Below are 19,494 nucleotides of genomic sequence, written 5' to 3'. Positions count from 1 at the left end.
AAGTTACCCTTCATTATATGTCACATTATAATTAGTCTTTATCTTAACCATAGTTAGGTTATTTTATAATTTATTATTCTTGAAATATCAAAGCTCTACTCCCGTTAATTGAAGCACATTCCACTCCTCCATTCTTTATTTATCACTTCATCACCTAGATTTGGTGCTTCCAAACACCGTCGCGTTCGTGACAAGAAGCTAACGTCATCGCCATGCCCTCCCACACAACCTCTCTTCCCAGTATAGTATAGTCGGTGCCTCTTTTTGGCGTGAATCACTGCTTACCCACATAATTAATGGTTAATTTGGTTATTAAATTTTTTTATTAAAAAAATATATCTTTATTTAATTACGTGATGGAACATATATTTATATGTAAAATATAATATAATAAAATAAATCTATTCAAAGTATTTAAAAGTATAATTAAAATCATGAACATACAAATATAATAATAAAATTTGTACTCCAAAAAAATAAACATATTTTTTTATCATACATATATTATTTAAAAATAAATATATTATTAAAATTAATAACAGAAATTTAAAATGATAAAATTCAACTTTTTTACCGTATTTTTTATAGTATTTTTATTTTTTAATTTTTAATTTATTAGTACTTTATTATTTAATTAATAATTAAACAAATTATTTTTATGAAAAATTATTTTTCATATTATATTAGAGAAGAGACCAATATAACCGTTTAAAAAATAAATTGTATAAATATTTAAGAGATAAATATGAAATACATACCTAAGTAATGTTTAGTTTAGTTATTAAATTTTTTTATTAAAATAAATTTTTATTTAATTACACGATAGAACATATATTCATATGTAAAATATAATATAATAACTCTATTTAGAGTACTTAAAAGTATAATTAAAATCAGAAAAAATATATTTTTTATTGTACATAAATTATTTTAAAAAATAATAAATTGTTAAAATTAATAACACAAGTTTAAAAGGATAAAATCTAACTTTCTTACAAGTATTATTTATAGTATTTTTATTCTTTTAATTTTTAATTTATTCATATTTTATTATTTAATTAATGATTAAATAAATTATCTTCATGATAAATTATTTTTTGTATTATCTTAAAGAAGAGATCAATATAACAGTCTAAAAAATAATGTAAAGATGATTTTTAAATAAAAATAGATAATATTAAAATTTTTAAATACAAAAGTAAATTATATAGATAGATATTTAAGAGATAAATATGAAATACATACCTAAAATAAATAAAACAGACAAAAATAATTCTCCATTTCTCAATAGTACTCCCATTTTGTCTATTTTATTTATTTTAGATATGTATTTTATATTTATCTCTTAAATATTTATACAATTTATTTTTTAAACTGCTATATTGGTCTCTTCTCTAATATAATACAAAAAATAATTTTTCATAAAAATAATTTGTTTAATTTTTAATTAAATAATAAAGTACTAATAAATTAAAAATTAAAAAAATAAAAATACTATAAAAAATACGGTAAGAAAGTTAAATTTTATTATTTTAAATTTCTGTTATTAATTTTAATAATATATTTATTTTTTAAATAATATATGTATGATAAAAAAAATATGTTTATTTGTTTGGAGTATAAATTTTATTATTATATTTGTATGTTCATAATTTTAATTATACTTTTAAATACTTTGAATAGATTTATTTTATTATATTATATTTTACATATAAATATATATTCCGTCACATAATTAAATAAAGATATATTTTTTTAATAAAAAATTTAATAACTAAAATTAACCATTAATTATATGGATAAGCAGTGATACATGGCAAAAAGAAGCGCTGGCTATACTGGGAAGGACAAGTTATGACTCAGGGATGATGCACTAAAGAAATAGAGGTTGTGTGGGAAGGCAGTAGATGACGTTGGTGCTTCTTGTCACGAACGCAAGGGTACTTGGAAGGACCGAATCTAGGTGATGAAGTGATGAACAAAAAACGGAAGAGTGGAATGTACTTCAATTAACGGGAGTAGAACTTTGATATTTCAAGAATAATAAATTATAAAATAACCCAACTATGGTTAAGATAAGAACTAATTACAATGTGACACATAATGAAAAGTAACTTACATGTTATTTTAGAGGGGATTGGATAACATTCACCAATATATATATATATATATATATATATATATATATATATATATATATATATATATATATATATATGTATTAATGACTAACTTTAGTTACTGATTTTAATATATTAATAATAAACCTTATTAAGAAAAGATTTTAATTGTAGAAATTATTTTGTTAATTATTATGAGAACCGATACAAAATATGAATTAAACAATTTAAAAGACATTAAGATTGTTAATTATTGTAGAAGATTTTAGTAGTATAGACTACTTTACTAATTATTGTGAAAACTTTTACAAGAATTAATATTAAAGTTGAAAAGAGACATATACTTGATTCTATAATAGAATAATATATACAATAATTTGTTTATATAATAAAGTTATAAATAATTTATGTACCATCATTTGAATATAAAATGATTTTGATATTAATTTTTATAAAATATAAATACATAGATTAATAATGAGCTGCATTACTCACCCAGTTACCGCATTTCTATAAGTTTAGATGGCTTTTCTCCTTTCTAAATTATTTTCAAATGGAAGATATTTTAAAAATATCTTCAATACTAGAATTTAATTTGCTTTAGTTCAATCCTAAATTCCTAACTCGAGAAAAAAAAAATGAAAGAAATATATTTTATGTGCAAAGACCAAAGTATGATATTTCTGAACTCTATCAAAAGAACATGTACCTTTGAAATTAGGTTTAATTTAACCAGTGGAATCTAGCTGTAAAAATGATCAGGATAGTTATGCTATAATTATTTATGTAATTAAATCTAACTAAGTCATTACATTTACACACGCGGACTCAAAGTTATCGTCGTCTTCTTCTTTACACTTCTATTGCTATTGCTTTTTTTTTTCTCTTCTTTTTTTATATCTTTTTTTTATTATTGTCATTATCACCATCATTGTACTACCATGCTACTTCCATCTCCTTCTCTCTTTTTTTCTATTTAAATTTTTTCGATCTCCTCCTTTCTTCTCCTCCTTCATCATTATTATTATTATTATTATCGTTATTGACATCATTGTTGACTTCTTCTTATACGTATAACCGTTTAAATCCAGAATGCACCAAAATGAAATCCAGAATACATCGAAATTACTTAATGATAACGACACACAAATTCAGTTTGAAAACAAGATTGAATCATGAACAAAAACTAATCCAAATCTTTTAAGTAATTTTGCAGCACTATGTGTTTCTTTTTCTTCTTTTTTATTTAATTTTTTCTTGTTTTTATTCTTGTTAATAGGATAAAATAAGAAGAATGATGAGAAGGTAAATCAAGAAAGGAAAGATGAATAAAAAAAAAAGAAGAATAGAATAAAGAATTTTAAAGTGTTTTTTATTCTTGTTTCTTTCTCTTTTTTTTTTGTTTGTTTTTTTCTTTTCTTTTTTATAGTTTTATTCTTTTTAAGAGAGTAAAACAAGAAGATACTCTGTACGAATGAGATTTACTTCTTTATTGTAGTCCTTCTTCTTACTTAAAATTGGAAAAACAAGCTTTTAGTTCTCAGTCGAATCCTAATTTCAGATCTTTTCTCTTTCTTCTTTCTTGACTCTGAGTAGGTTAAAGAGAGATGGGTTTGAGTGACACCAACGAAGTGGGTTTAGATCTTTATTTGGTTGAGGTTTGATTTCTTTTTTTCTTATGGTTTAGCTGTCCTAGCCTTCATGAATCAACTTGAATCAATATGGCCTAAATTGATATTGGCCCAAGTGTGTGTACAGGGTTTGATATTTTGCTTCTTGGATAAATCAATTTTTTGCACATTTAAATAAATACATTACACAACCAATTAATGATGTTTTAATAATATTTGGTCATCACTTTAATCAAATTTTAGTATTTTAAACTCAACAGAGGAAAAGGAAAAAAAGAAAAGAAGAGAAAAATTTTCAATGAAAAAAAAAATAAAGAGAAGAAGAAAGTGATGTTAATTTTAGTATTTTAAACTCAACAGAGGAAAAGGAAAAAAAGAAAAGAAGAGAAAAATTTTCAATGAAAAAAAAAGATGAAGAGAAGAAGAAAGTGATGTTAATGACAACGATAACGAACGAAAAAAATAACGAAAAAAAGAAAAGAAGAAGAAGACCCAACATAAAAGATAAAGAAGAAGAAAAAGAGATAAGAAGAAGAACGTACGTGTATAAGTGTAAATAACTTGATTGAACTTATTTAGTTAAATAGTTAAATGACTTAGATATAAAATTTTATTGAAAATTTAATTAACATGCATAAAATACTACATAATAATCTCATTGTCGTCAATGTATAAAAAAGGAAAAATAAATATTATTTTTCTGTCCATGTTTATTGATCTTCATATTACATAGCACTGCATCTTAAAAGGCTAAATAAAAAGTGGCCATAAACAAGCCTTTGTCCCGTCACATGGCTCGGCTACATGGATGAAACACGCCACAACGCCACAGTAACCTGTAACAAATAATGTTTACATTCACAGCCAGTTCATGAAAGATTTTAGTGTGACATATGCATATATATAATATTGAGCAAAAGAAAGAGACAATATTAACCTTTTATCTGTTGTTTGTTGAAGCCTTTTCATTCTTCATAATCATATGGAATGACTTGGACTTGTCCTCCTCAACCATTTCCCTCAGGATTTCATCTTCAATCTTCTGAGCTTGCCATTGGGAAGGATCCTCCACAAACTCCTCACTGAAAATCATGCTTGACACCCACTCTTTCCATGTGGTTCTTCGGTACTTATCTTCCTCCAACGAACCGGTTACCAGGAGCTGATACACATACACCATTTTCTGCTGGCCGGGACGAAAAGCCCTTGCGATGGCCTGCTTTGTTTTCGACGGATTCCACTCGGAATCCAGCATGATCACCCGAGAAGCTGCCGTCAAACTAATGCCTTCGGCACAAGCTGTAATCGAAGCAAGGAGTATCTTTGAAACTCCACCAGGTTCCTCAAACTTATCCATCACTCTGCCGCGCTCGAAGAGCTCTAGCTCCCCGGTTAACACCAGAATTTCCCGCCCTTTTTGCCATTTGAAGAACAACTCAAAATATTCTATAAATAACTTCACTGGTGCAATGTTGTGGCAGAAGATGAGGATCTTCTCCTTCTGGACCACGCGATAGATAAGACTCATAACAAATTTTACCTTAGACCCCATCTTCAAATCAAACTTGCATTTCTCTAGCTCCCTCAGTTCCTCCATTGTGAAAAACTTGTTAGCACATACAGCAGTTTTGATCAACCAAGGATGTATGGACCCAAGAGTTATCAAAAGCTCTAACTCCAGAGGATATCCATTGCACTTTTGCATTTTCTTGTGCAGTCTCTTCAACATCTCATGCTGCATATCGGTTGTGTTCATCAACAAAGTATAAATTTGCAAACCGGGTAGGTCATCCGAGCTACTACCTTCATAAACATCTATAAAACCATTTGTTAAATTTCTCAACATGTTAAGACCTTGCATCCTCTCCTCGCCATTGTTCGAGTCGATTTTCCTAGAGATCACTTCTATGAAGAATTTCCTTGCCCGGTACTCCACTGCCCTCACTTTTCCTTTCTTCTTCTTGTATTTTGGGTCTAATACTTTCAGCACCTCATGTGCAAACTTTGGTCTTGCCAACAAGAGAGTGTTGAAGTATTCACAGAAATTGTTCTGAAACAATGTGCCAGACAGCAGTATTCTTAATTCTGTTTGTACCTTCATCAAAACTTTCCTCAACCTGGACTTGGTGCTTCTTGGATTGTGCCCTTCATCCAATACTAGGAGTCCGGGACTTTCCCTCAGAACTTTAGCCATATACTTTCTATGTGCATACTTTGAATCCTCTCGCATCAATGTCAAAAATGAAGTATATCCCATGATTAGAACACTCGGGTGTGAATGCCACTTCTGTATTTTCTCTAGGCAATCCAAAACATGCTTGACATCCTCCGTCGGCTTTGGCATTCCGGGAAAAACCATTGATTGTTTCTGGTTGAATACCCTGTAGGTTCTTCGACCATGAATTAGATACACCGGTATTGGAATCTCCCACTTGATAAATTCTTTATACCAGGTATAAAGTGTTGTTTTTGGTGCAAGGACTAGAGGTTTCTTTCCCGGGAATAACTTCAAGTAGCTAACTAGAAAAGCAATAATCAGGAAAGTTTTTCCGGCTCCCGGAGTATGAGATATCACACAGCCACCTCTTTTTCTGGAGTTCTTGTCCATAAGTGCTGGTTCTGTAGACCCGGCAATGTTTCTCCAAAGAAACTCAAAAGCTTTCTTTTGGTGGAGGTGCAACTTCTTTCGAAGATCCGGAATTAATGCCCACACATTATCATGTTCCACTGATACAGGTTCATCTTCATTCTCAACATTTGAGACAAGATTGAAATCTTCAAATTCAGCAGCCTTCGATTCTGCATCTTCTTTGCCGTCGTTCTGCCTCTCCTCTTGGTGCCACACTGAATGTTGAAGCTGCCATTAAGAACATACTCATCAGGTTTCAAATCAAACCACAAGATTATAAGTTAAAATTAGGAACAAAATTTAGAGAGAGCTAGATTTTCTAATAACACTTGTCCCTCTCTTTATGATGCAACTTGTCTCTATCAAGATCCAAGGTAATGAAAAAAACTAATGATGAGATTGCTTGATAAGTTTAAACTGTGACTTACAAAGGCTGGTGTGATAGCTTTAATGTCCATCTCCACAAAGCCACATTTCTTGCAGCAAATTCCAATTTCATCATCCAATCTAAAGTAATGTTCACAAGCTTCCTTTGATTTTTCCTGAGTGTCGAAAAGATTGGCTGCATTCGCATCCTGATTATATAGTCCAACAATGTAAGTCTTAGGAAAAACAAAACTAAAACAAAAGGTTTAAGGCCTAGTAATTAAGTTTTACTATTTCCCTCCTTTTAAAGAAATAAACTGTGATATCTTCTTAAAAAATTAAGAGCAAAGTCATGATCAATGGTTAAACCTCTGTGTCTTCAATGTAACTTGATGCCAGAGACACTTCCATTTCTCTCCACAAATTATCCAACTCAGAGGTTTCTTCTGCATAATCGGTATCGGATATTTGTATTTCCTTCGTTTTCCCGACACTGCGTGAATCCTGGAACTGCTTCCACTGGTCACTAATAGGCATTTCTTCTTTCGTTGGTTTCGTGTTAATATTCTTTAAGTAGGAATTTATCAACTCCTTGTAGGCTGTGGCATTCAATGTTCTGTCTTTATAAGTTCTTTCTTCATCAGGATGTCTATTTCTCGAAAATGTCGGACGGTACCTTCTATCTTGAGCTCCCTTACTGGAATGTATGCCTTCCCATTTTGGTGCAAGATTCATATCATCAAGATCACTTAAAGCCTTCCTCTGAAACTTGGAGGTGCTGTAACTATAAGTATAATGCAATCTTGAAGAAAAACCATCACTTTTCTCCACCTCCTCTAACTGCGCAAGCACATTATCTGGATTGAAATTCAACAGATTGACACTATTCCTTCTCTGCTTAGTGGTATTAACCAGATGACTATATTTCGAAGGAGTTTCGTCTGGTTCTTGTTTGCCAATTCTACAATTCATGTCATTGAGCTTATGATGTTTAAGAGTAGGATGAGGAATAATAGCAAGTTCATTGAGCTGTATGTCTCGATCAGCATCGCCTGTCTTCGCCTCCTTGGCTTTAGCCCTCCTGTTGTACACTATAATCTCCTGGCAACCGTTCACCTTGTCCTCCTTAGGACTACTATCAAGATCCTGATCTTGACTGATTTGTTTCAATCCAAACAGGGAAGATAATGGCATTGACAGTTCATGATCTTCATCAACTTGTTCCCATGTGCCTAATTTGTATGGCCTTGTTCTAATAGTACCAATATTGAGCTCAGGAGCACTATTGCAACCAAGGTAACGGTCAGGTTGTACATGTCGACGCTTGGAACGCCGTAAGCCTTGAACATTATATGATGATGGTGACACCTCATCTTCATGGGATTCTTGATGTTCATAGTCAACCCTCTCAGTTCTGGATACAATAACTTGAGAAACAATAGGTATTAGCATGTCTTTCTCCAGTTTGAAGTTTACAACATTTATATGAGACTCGGTATGGAACGGAGGGATAACAATGTCATTTGACAGAACTTCATAAACAAGCTTGTTTTCCACAGATCTTATAAAGAAAGAAACCTTCTTTAAAACAGATGTCGCGATCAACCACGAAATATCAGGTAAAAATTTCCCCAACAGCAATCTAGTTTGTGGTATTCTAGAGCAGTCCTCTGTTGAAGTCCACCGATAGTGCTGATCTTCATCACAATGTGTATGTTCAAGCCTTTGGAGGATGAAGATATGATCTAATCCAACCACATTAATATCCTTGTTAAGCGTTTTCATCTCTGCACCAAGCGAACCTTGATTAACATAGTAGTTGACATAAAATTGGCATGTGCACTCAGAATCATGGGGCTTTCTCTGTATAGAACTAATTCTAGCATCTCTCCAAACCTACAATAAAGGAAAAGACATTGTTGATCAGACTTTAATTAGCCGAATAACGAGTGCAAAAAGAACCAAGAAATGCCATGATGATTACCTAGTAAATGAATACAAATTTATGCAAGTTTTCACATAAATAAAGCAAGCAATTTCCCATGTCATAATAAAGCTTCAAATCATAGTACCTTCCCAACATATTCATTAAACAAAGTACTATTGTGTTGAGCTCTTGCTTTAAAAAAAAGGCAAATGTGAAAATCAGAGAAGAAATATAAGTAATCACAACTGCAAACCACATTCCTGTATGCATTGCATCGAGTTCAGTCTATTACATAAAAGAATTCATTACTTTCTAACAGGTAGATTGCATTGGATATGTGATGTTATCTCAGGAGACAATCAAGAAAATTATGGCTTGAAGATTTTGTTGAAATGCCATCAAGTTCAATAACTTCAAATACAATGTACTTTGAAATTCAGCTAAAAATGGCACTTACAGGCTCGCGAGCACCAAATTCATCCGAATCACCAGTTCCTTGAGGAGATGATAGCACACATACATCAATTCCCCGTCGTAAAATGCAGGAGCAATCTGCAGTAGTAGCTATTCTCGACCTTATCCGAACGTCTGCAGAGGGGCCTTTTTCCATAGAAATATGGCGTTTATCAATGAAATGTATGGACATAACTCCATACTCAATTTTTATGAACTCCACCGCTTTCCATGAACCATACACACATGCTTCAAAGGCTGATTAGAAATAAAGTTTGCATAAGTTAATACATTAGTAGAACCCTTGCTAAAGAATGTAAATGTATGATCATAGATAATGCCATTCAAGTTTTTATCTTGATTGTCACACTGAATTACTAGCATTCCATTGTTATATATATAATCAATTGGTTTTTACCCCACTCATTGTTAGTCATCAAGCATAGTGATCAACTGGTAAAAAGAGAACATAAAACTTACGGTAAGCATTGAATGGATGCTTGGATTGATGCAAATACTTCCTTTTTCCTACCATATTGAGAATCTGCAGGAGTTAATTAGATTAGGCACACAAACTTCCACATTATAAAATCAAGGCTTCAAAGGCACCCAGAAAAAGTGCTTCATGAATTTCTGTTCTATTCTCACACAAGATGAAATGAAAATTAAGATCAAATGCCTTAATTCTAAAGTTTATTGTAAGTCAGAAGTACCACCTAAAGCTGAGTAAATCTTAGTCCAATTAAGCAAAAGCTGTAATCCTGAAAATCTCTCTTGGGAGGAGCGATGTACTGTTTACCACTCTAGATTCTGGGACTCAAGAATTTCCTTCCTTACCTTTGATTAATCAGAAACAAAAAAAAAATGCAAGTCATAGACATTGATTCACACATCTTAAAGAGTATATCTTCATCTTAGAGAAAGAAACATATGCTGAAAATGGGGAAGAGAAAAAAAAAAGTGAAAAATCAACCTTTTTCATACATACCCATTTTTATGTAATATCCAGAATGACAATCTGCCAATTTTTCTAACAAAAACAGAAGTATTCTTTTTTGAACATGATTGCTGATTTTCAGAGAACAAACTCCCATAAATACAATCCAAAAGAAAAACGATCAAATAAACATTGATCAGCACAAATTAATGTTGACACATAAATGCAAATTAAAGCAGAGTGAATCCAACACAAACATATGAACCATGACACCATTCAGATTCTTTTGTGATTAAAAAGGAACAAAAGAACAGTGAGGTAAGTGAAACTAAAACCTCATCACTAATTAGTACTTACCTACCTACCACAAGATTATGGTAGCAGATAGCAGGGGTTGAGGTGGGAGAATCTAAAGTAGCATCATCAGAGTTGAGAGAGAGAAAGAGAGAGAGAGTGAAGTAAGAACAAGGGAACAGTGTGAAAAGAAGGGGTAATAATGTTGTTGGAAGTGAAGTAGTTGAGAGTGGTGAGTGACTGAGTGAAGAGAGAGAAGCGGAGAAATCTATAAGGGTCTTGAATTTCGTGCAGTCGTTGCATGACAACATTCATCAAGTTGAAAGAAAGCGAGAAAATTTGTGCTGCTTTTAAGGATATTGAAGCAGCAACGCCTTACGCACCAGGTTGCACCCACTTATCAATTGGTCTATGTGTCATAACCTTGCGTTGCACATTCATCATTCATCTCGTTCTATAACAATTTTCTTAAGTCTTAACCATTGTTTACCAGAGGAGTTTAATTTTGATAATAATAATTGCAGTAAAATAAAGTTGAATTCGTTTCCGGATTAGTTTCTTAGACTACTTAAATAAGTGTTAGAAAGTTTGAATCTCATTTTTTATATGCAACAAATCATTAATTTATGACAAATTCTTAAATTAGAGTTTTGGTATGTAATTAATTAGTTCTTAATTTATTAAATTAAAAAATATTATACAAAATCAAAAAATAATAATGACAGTAATAATAATATTAATGTTTTGCTAACTTTGTTATTATGACGAATTGATTAATAATGATTTTATAGTGATATCTTTTTTATTTAAATAATTAAATTTGTATAAATAGGCTATTGAGTATTGAGTATTGACTATCTCAAAAGTTTAATAAAAAGCAAGGTGTTCTTTTGTTTCTCTAATATGAACCTTTTTTGTTAAAGTATAGTGGCTAATTGACCAATTCTTTATGCTTATAACCACTTTTTTTATGCTTATAACCACTTTAATAGATGTAACTGATGATGTAATACTGCATGTTTAAATTTTTTATAAATTAAGTCAAATAATAAAATTTAAAATAATATTAGTTATAATTAATTTTTGTTATATTAAATTAATTTAATTAAAAAAATTTGAATATATAATATTAATTTTTTGATATTTTTATAAAAATTAAATTATCAATACTTGATTAAAGACAAGTTAGTTTCTTTTATTTAATAAATTTAATTTTAATATATTATTAATATAAAATAATTTTATACGTATATTTAATTATATAATACTACATTAATAAAAATAAATATTTTTTATATTAATTATATGAATAATCATTTAAAAAAATTGTAATAGTATAATTATATACTGTGAGTACATTAAAATTAAACTCTTTTTTAATTATGCACCTTAAATTTGATTAAAAAAATTATAATTAAAAAATAATATAAAAAAATAAAGTGATAGTATAATACACAAATTGTAGGATGCATTGATGCCGTATATGATGGAAAACGCTTCTGAGGGGGTGTAATTTTTTAATACCATATAATATAATATGACACTCGTGACCAAGGCTTAGAATAATGAATAGTACTAAGATTATTATATAGCACTATGAAATGGACCTATCTTTCTTGGAAAGCGAGGGAAAAGAAGAATATCAGCAAGCAGTAAAGGGCTGGGATTGATTTGACAAAGCCATTGAATGGTTGTGATTGCTTTGTGAACGGCCGAGTGGTGGCCCTCAGTTTTGGACCATCAGATTCTCGCGTTCTGAAGCCTATTAAAATTTAAAAGCTTGGAACTTGCATCCAGGAATTAGGTTATAAATGGAGTGATTTTTTTTCATTTAATTTTTAAATTATAGCGTAGATAAATTAAATTGATCAAATTTTTTTTATACAAAAAAAATATTAAATAAAAAATAGAATAAATTTTTATTTATTTTTTAATTTTATTTTTTTTTATCTTTTTTTATTTTAATTCTTTTTTTTTATTATTTTTTCCGTATTATTATTATTTTTATTATTTTTTTATGTACTAAATGTAGGTGTAAACGCAAATCGGATTAAATATTTATAATTCTTACGTTTGAATCCGATCTATAGATCGGATCTTAGATATATTCACAAAACATAAAAATATTTTAAAACTTATTTTTTATTAAAAAAATTAATAAAATTTTTTTTCACTCTTTTAAATATGTTTATTTTTAAAATATTATTAAACATACTTTTTTTAGTTTTTTTAATCACAAAAAAAACATATTTTTTTAAATAATAAAAATAAAATAATATAACATTATGATAATTATTAGTTGAAATAAAACATAAAAAAATATTTACTTATTTATTTATTTATTTTACGGATACTTACATAAAATTTGTAATATAATCTTATTAGTATGTGAATCTGACGGATCTGATCAATATTTACAATTTTTTTATCGAACTCAAATAAATATCATAAATACACGAATCGGATCCATTTCATGAACACATGCATTGAAATATTAAATGCATTGAAAATATATTATTAAAAATAAAAAAATTGTCTTCAATTTAAAAAAACATTTCCAAAAACACCCGTAAAAATTTAATGCAAGAATTAAATGTAGAAAGAATCATTATTCTTAAATATATAAAGATGCAAATAGAATTGCATAAAAACTTCAATTATTTTAAAATTGTTGTAAAATAAATAAATAAATAAATAATAAATATAAAATAAAAAATATAAATAAAAAATTCTAATATTAATATTCATTTATATTAACTTTTCATATGGTGCATTATACATATAAAGAGAAAAAGTGTTTATGTTATTGTTGTGTGTGAGTATTTTATCTCAGATTATGTTTCTATTCATATACTTACAAACATATTTTTGAACTTTATTAACTTCAGTTTGTCTTGAGAGACTGAATTCTTCACTATTAAAAAGTGAGCCGCCCATAGTATGAAAAAAATCACAAGTCATTAAATAGGGATCCATCCATATCACATTTCTCCTTAAATGTCCATTTAGAATTATACCTCATTAAAACTTTACAAATAAAAATTCAATAGAAAAAAAAATCTTAGTAAAAAAAAAGAGTACAATATCCTTTGTGACAAGGATTACTTCATTAAAAACCTTGTCAAAAAAAATTTAATAGAGATAAAAATCTGACCAAAAAAAAGAGTATCACTTTCTCCTCTTGTTGACATTATTTAATATCTCAAAATCAATGCATTCCAATGTGATGTACCAATCTTTCAAAAGAGAATTTTGAAAGTGACTTTGTAAATAAATCTGCCAGATTATCGTTTGAGCGGATCTATTGGATATCAATTGTTCCTTGATTTTGAAGGTCACGAGTGAAGAAGAATTTGGGAGAAATATGTTTTGTTCTATCATCTTTGATGTATCCACTTTTAAGTTAAGCAATGCATGCTGTATTATCTTCAAATAGATCAGAACAGATGGAGCTATTTTCCTATCAGTCAGTCCACATGATGATGTAATATATTGGATTAAACTTTGAGCCAAAAACCCTCGTAACTTATTTCATGTATCACTAGTATTTCAACATGATTAGAGGATGTTATTTGTATTGTCTGTTTTGTGGACCTCCATGATATAGCTGTATCACCGTATGTGAATAGATATTCTATTTGAGATATTTCTTTGTGTAGATCAGACAAGTATCTTGCATCTGCATAGCCAACTAATTGTGACTTGGATTTATATGGATAAAACAGTCCCATATCAATTGTTCCATGAATATATCAAAAGATTTATTTGATTCCATTCCAATGTCTTTTGGTTAGAAATGAACTATATCTTACAAGTAAATTTACAGTAAATGATATGTCAGATCGTGTATTATTAGCAAGATACATTAGTATTCCAATGACACTAAGATATGGTACTTCAAGATCAAGGATATTGTTATTTTCTTCTTTAAGATAGAATTGATCTTTTTTTTACATCCAAAAACCTTACCATCATCAAGAATGGATATGACTTATCCATATAAAATATCTCCAAGATCTTTTCTTTGTATGTTGTTTGATGAATAAAGATCCCATTATTTGCATGCTCGATTTGCAAGTCGAGACAAAATTTAGTTTTTTTTTATATCTTTTTATCTCAAACTCTTCTTTTGGGGATTTTATAATTGTTTGAATCTTTCTAGGGATTCCAATAATATTTCATTGACAATTGTTTTATTTCGGTTCCATTTTTCTCCTGTAAAGACATAATTTATCCAGATCTCATCATTTTCACAATTTTTACAATTTTTAAATACTTGAATGTCTTCTGACGCCAAAATTATATTAAAATTTTGGACACCTGCTAGTATCCTTTCTATGTGTTTATCCTTTTCAACAAGATTGGAGTATAATTTATCTCGGTAATATCAAATGCCTCTTTTCTTTATCGAGGATTTTGTTTTTGGAACTAATTGGTCTACCACGCTTTTGGCGTGTACTTGTTTCAGTAGTCATTTGTCCAATTAGAATATCAATTCGAATTATAATATTTCAGTTGGTATATAAGATTTGGTTATCTTTTTTGTATCAAAAAATGTATCATGTAATTTATTTGTTATTCTTTAAAAATGTATAATCTTTTGAATTTTTAATTCACATTGTCCTGATCGTGGATCTAGATGCATTAATAATGATGCATTCTAATTAAATTCTTTCTCAAGTGGCTTATTTTTTTCCTCCAGTGTTGGAAACATTGATTCATTAAAATGACAATCTGCAAATCGAGCTTTAAACATACTCGTGTTTGTATCTCAAGATATCTCACTATAGAGGGAGAATTATATCCCACATAAATTCTCATTTTTTTAAGGTTTTATTTTGGTGCGAGAAGGTAGAGCAATTGAAAAATATATCACTACCCAAATAATCTAAAATGGAAAACATTTGGTTACTGGCTAAAAGCTAATAGTAGAGAAGAGAATTGATGGTAATTAGTTGGCTTCAAACAAATAAGTGATGCATCATGTAAAATTGCATGCCCCAAACAACAATAGAAGGATTTGTTCTCATAAGTAAGGGGTCTAGCAATTAATTGAAGACGTTTAATAAATGATTCTGCTAACTCATTTTGTGTGTGAACATGAGCTACTAGATATTCGACACTTATTCCGTTAGCCTTACAATAAACATAAAATGTTTGGGAAGTGAATTCACCAACATTATTATGGCGAATTGCTTTGATTGAATTTTCTAGAAATCGTACTTTTAATCAAATAATTTGAGCAGCGTTTGCGAGATGACAATAAGCACACATATGACTATCTCGAGAATGCGTCTGTTAGGACCATAAAGTATATAAATGATCCACATGGTGGATGAATCGGTCCACATGTATCTCTTTGAATTCTTTCTAAAAATTCAGGGGACTCAAACATGATTTTTACTGTTGATGGCCTTAAAATTAACTTTTCTTGAAAATAAGTAGCATAAGAGAATTCACTAGATTGAAGAACTCTCTGACTCTTTAGTGAATGTCCATGGGAGTTTTCAATAATTCTCTGCATCATGGTTGTTCTAGAATGCCCAAATCGATCATGCCAAATTATGAATTCATTTAGAATAGTAAACTTCTGGATTATAATGGCATGTGATTTAATTGAACTGATTTTAGTATAATATAACACAGAAGAAAGTGAGAGTAACTTTTTTAATATAACCATTTTATTTAAATCATGAGTTGTGATATATAAGTATTCGTGATTTTCTTCATTCATTATTTCAATATGATATCCATTTCGGCAAATATCTTTAAAACTCAACAAGTTTTTTAGAGACTTAGTAGACAATAATGCATTATTTATTATGAATTTTATTCCTCCAGAAAACAAAATTATATTTCTTCCGGAACTTTCTATCATAATGCCTGAACCAATAATGGTGTTAACACATTCTTCTTTTGATACAAGATGAGTAAAATATATATTACTTTGAGAGTGATATACTAACTTGCACTATTCTCAAGGCAAACATCTTCATTATATGTTCTTGCCATTTTCTTTAAAGACAAATAATAATAATAAGATGATAAAATGAGTAAAAATACATGACAATAAAATTGTATTCTTAATTAAAACTGTTTGTCTAAATAGCACTATACATAAAAATAATATCATATACTAAAAATTATTATTATTATTATTATTATTATTATTATTATTATTATTATTATTATTATTATTATTATTATTATTATTATTATTATTAGAGTAAAGTATCATTTTTGTCCTCAACGTCTGGAGTAAATCCTATTTGTATCCCTAACGTTTGTAAAAGTGATTCAATGTTATCCTGTCGTCAACTACACATCATGAACGCTTTAGTTTGGGTTTTAAAAATCTCTTCTTGAAGTTAGAATACAAATGTCTGGTATAGAATCGATGATCCACTTCGAAAAATAGCTCATCAAAAGTTGAAATTAATTCCTACAACATTTATATAATTCACTTTTCTAGGGACATAATTGAATCTAAACACAAATAGTGGATATAATATTAAAATCGTTCAAGTGAGACCTAATTGAGAATGAATACATCCAAGTAAGAATAATTGAAAAATATAATCTGATTTGTTAGTATAATTGATATTAGGATAACATTGAATCACTTTTATAAACATTAGGGATGCAAATAGGACGATTTAAACGTTAAGGACACAAATAGGACTTACCCCAAATGTTTGAGACAAAAACGATAATTTACTCTTATTATTATTATTATTATAGAATTTGACATATTTAGTAATTTTTTTAATTCTTAAACATAAATATATATTAATATTTTATTAAATATTATTTTTATACATTATACTTGAAATTTAAATGCATAGGAAATAAAACTTAATAAAAAGCTTCTTATATTATTTATTTACATAAGTACTTAACGAATCTAAATATTAAATTTTTTCATCATTGATTAAATGACTAATATTTTCTTCAAGATTTCAAAGAAATCAGATACTTCATAATGAGTGGTATAATTTTCAGCAACATCCTTTGAAATAAAATTTGTCTCCTTTTCTTTGTTATCATTTTTTAAAGATGCTTGATAAAGATCAACCAAGTGTCTTGGGATATGACAGGTACGTGACCAATGACCCTTTCCATCACAACAGAAACATTTATCCTCTGCTTATTTATTTTGCCCATTATTTCTTTCTTTATCTCATTTTTGGTGAGATTCTTTCTTGTGAAAATAATTTTCTTTCTTCCATAATTTTTCTTGTTACCAAAGTATTGCCATTTACCTCTTTCGAGGTTATAATTTGCCGCATTTGTTTTAGAAAATGGGACGGCGCCAACTAGGCACACTTTATGATTTTTTAAAAGCAATTCATTGTTACATTCAGTAATAAGAAGGCAAGAAATTAGTTTAAAATATTTTTAAATTCTTTTTTTTAGTATTACTACTGCATGAGCACATTTAAGACATGGAAGATCGAAAAAATTTTATTCATGACGTAATTCAGAATATTGTTGAATTATATTCATTTATGGATTTAAAATCCTGTAAATACAAGTGTGTCAACTCATATTAAGCTTAAGGAAGTATCACTGTTTTTTTATGATTATATCTTTCTTTAAGATTCTTCCACAAATCTGCAGGATCTCTTAGTGCGAGATATTCATTTTTCAATCATTCATCAAGATGTCGACGAAAGAAGATCATGGTTTTGGCTTTATCCTTCTGTGATGTTTTATTTCCAACCTTAAGAGTATCTCTAAAATTCATTAAATCAAGATAAATTTTGACATCTAATATCCATGATAAGTAGTTGTTTGCAAATATATCAAAAGCATTAAATTTAAGATGAAAAAACTTTGATATAATGAAAATTTATTATCTGAATCTTTCTAAATTTTGATTAGAGTCTCGTACTGATAATGTGTTGTAAAATAAATAAATAAATAAGAAAAAATAAATATAAAATAAAAAATATAAATAAAAAATTTTGGTATTAATATTATTATCTCAATATACTGAGATGATATATATATATATATATATATATATATATATATATATATATTAACTTTTCATATGTTGCATGGTATATTAAGAGAGAAGTGTTTATGTTATTGTTGTATGTGAATAAAAGTTATGGTGAATTCTTCCAAACCCATGGCAATTTTGTGGGTAAGTTACTCTTGTACATGTGTCTTCATCTCAGCCATTGATCAAAAAAATTTTTAACCTTGCATTAATACATTCATTGATAATAGCAAAAGCCTTTAATGAACATATACTATAACAAATACTACATTAATTATTGTATACATATACTATATAATGTATTGGGGAACATTTATAATTACTCTAACTTGTTTTTCATTTTATAAAATACCCTCCATCACTTTCTGAAATTCAACATGCATGTCTCACAAGCCTTTAATTCATGTTTCACTTCCTGGAAAACGCATAGAACCCACTGCCCGGTGGTTTTTCCGCCTTCGTTCTATACCCAGTACCGAACCGTAAAATTTGTTATCCTAGAACCCACTACCGAACCCTGTTTGATTTTTTCACCTTCGTTTTATACCCAGCGTCCATTTAGCAAGAATGATATCCTTCGAGTAACAGGTTCCGGAACTGGTACTCTGCTTTCGTCGGATTGGCGTCGACGTCAACTGAGGAGAGGGCGAACGCTAAACTGATGTGGCTCCGATAGAGAAATTTGTAGCAGAACTTCTGCTAGATCCGAAGCTGTGGCTGCTGGAAGCTAGTTTACCAACAATCAATTTTCGGCTGCCTTTGAATTAGGTGCGTCGGATTAGGTAAAGGTCACCTCCCTCCGACTCCGACAGTGCATTTTTTATCCGCCGAAGCTCAACCTCTGCTTGTCATCAAGGTATGTCCAGATTAGTTCAATTTGGATGATAGTCTATGCCTTTTTAATGGTTCTCTGTTTAGGGTGTTGGTTGCTATCCTTGAATTTGGAAATTAAGTTACATTATCTAGTTCTATGCTGTGGCTAGGTCTGGGAAATTGAAATTAAATTGGGTTAGTTTAATTGGATTTGGTTCATTTAATTTTACATGCAGCTTATTTTAGCTTCCCTTCGTTGTTGCCATTGGCTCCGTTTATTGACATTTTTGGGTAAAATTATGGCAGGAGTTAAATT

The 19,494-nt window shown here is 29.3% G+C and overlaps 1 protein-coding gene across 7 annotated transcripts; it reads right to left on the bottom strand.

Moving 5' to 3' along the window:
• Window positions 1-4,347: 4,347 nt before the first annotated feature.
• On the bottom strand, window positions 4,348-10,899 carry LOC112702332 (SNF2 domain-containing protein CLASSY 1). Of its 7 annotated transcripts, none has more exons than XM_025753318.3 (8): window positions 10,421-10,899; window positions 9,843-9,963; window positions 9,607-9,670; window positions 9,131-9,384; window positions 7,116-8,642; window positions 6,809-6,955; window positions 4,689-6,608; window positions 4,348-4,587 (listed from the first exon to the last, which is right to left on the bottom strand). In XM_025753318.3, exons 3-7 carry the CDS (start codon window positions 9,659-9,661, stop codon window positions 4,692-4,694), a joined length of 3,900 nt encoding a protein of 1,299 aa, XP_025609103.1. In that variant the 5' UTR covers window positions 9,662-9,670; window positions 9,843-9,963; window positions 10,421-10,899; the 3' UTR covers window positions 4,348-4,587; window positions 4,689-4,691. The 7 variants fall into 7 exon arrangements, with proteins under 7 accessions (XP_025609103.1, XP_072055134.1, XP_025609106.1 ...); XM_072199033.1 differs by having other exon boundaries at window positions 10,115-10,783; XM_025753321.3 differs by having other exon boundaries at window positions 10,425-10,783.
• Window positions 10,900-19,494: the final 8,595 nt, after the last annotated feature.

The sequence above is a fragment of the Arachis hypogaea genome, chromosome 7 (assembly GCF_003086295.3).
Source record: "Arachis hypogaea cultivar Tifrunner chromosome 7, arahy.Tifrunner.gnm2.J5K5, whole genome shotgun sequence".
NCBI classification, from domain to species: domain Eukaryota; kingdom Viridiplantae; phylum Streptophyta; class Magnoliopsida; order Fabales; family Fabaceae; genus Arachis; species Arachis hypogaea.
The sequence above is the reverse complement of the archived record's forward strand: the minus strand, read 5'-3'. Positions and strand labels throughout refer to the sequence as shown.

Coding starts and splice junctions, on each gene's coding strand:
- LOC112702332 (XM_025753317.3), bottom strand. CDS start 10,668: ATGTTGTCATGCAACGACTGCACGAAATTCAAGACCCTTATAGATTTC. Junction 9,385..9,606: donor GCATCCATTCAATGCTTACC/GTAAGTTTTATG, acceptor ATTTCTAATCAG/CCTTTGAAGCATGTGTGTAT. Junction 6,956..7,115: donor GTTACATTGAAGACACAGAG/GTTTAACCATTG, acceptor CTATATAATCAG/GATGCGAATGCAGCCAATCT.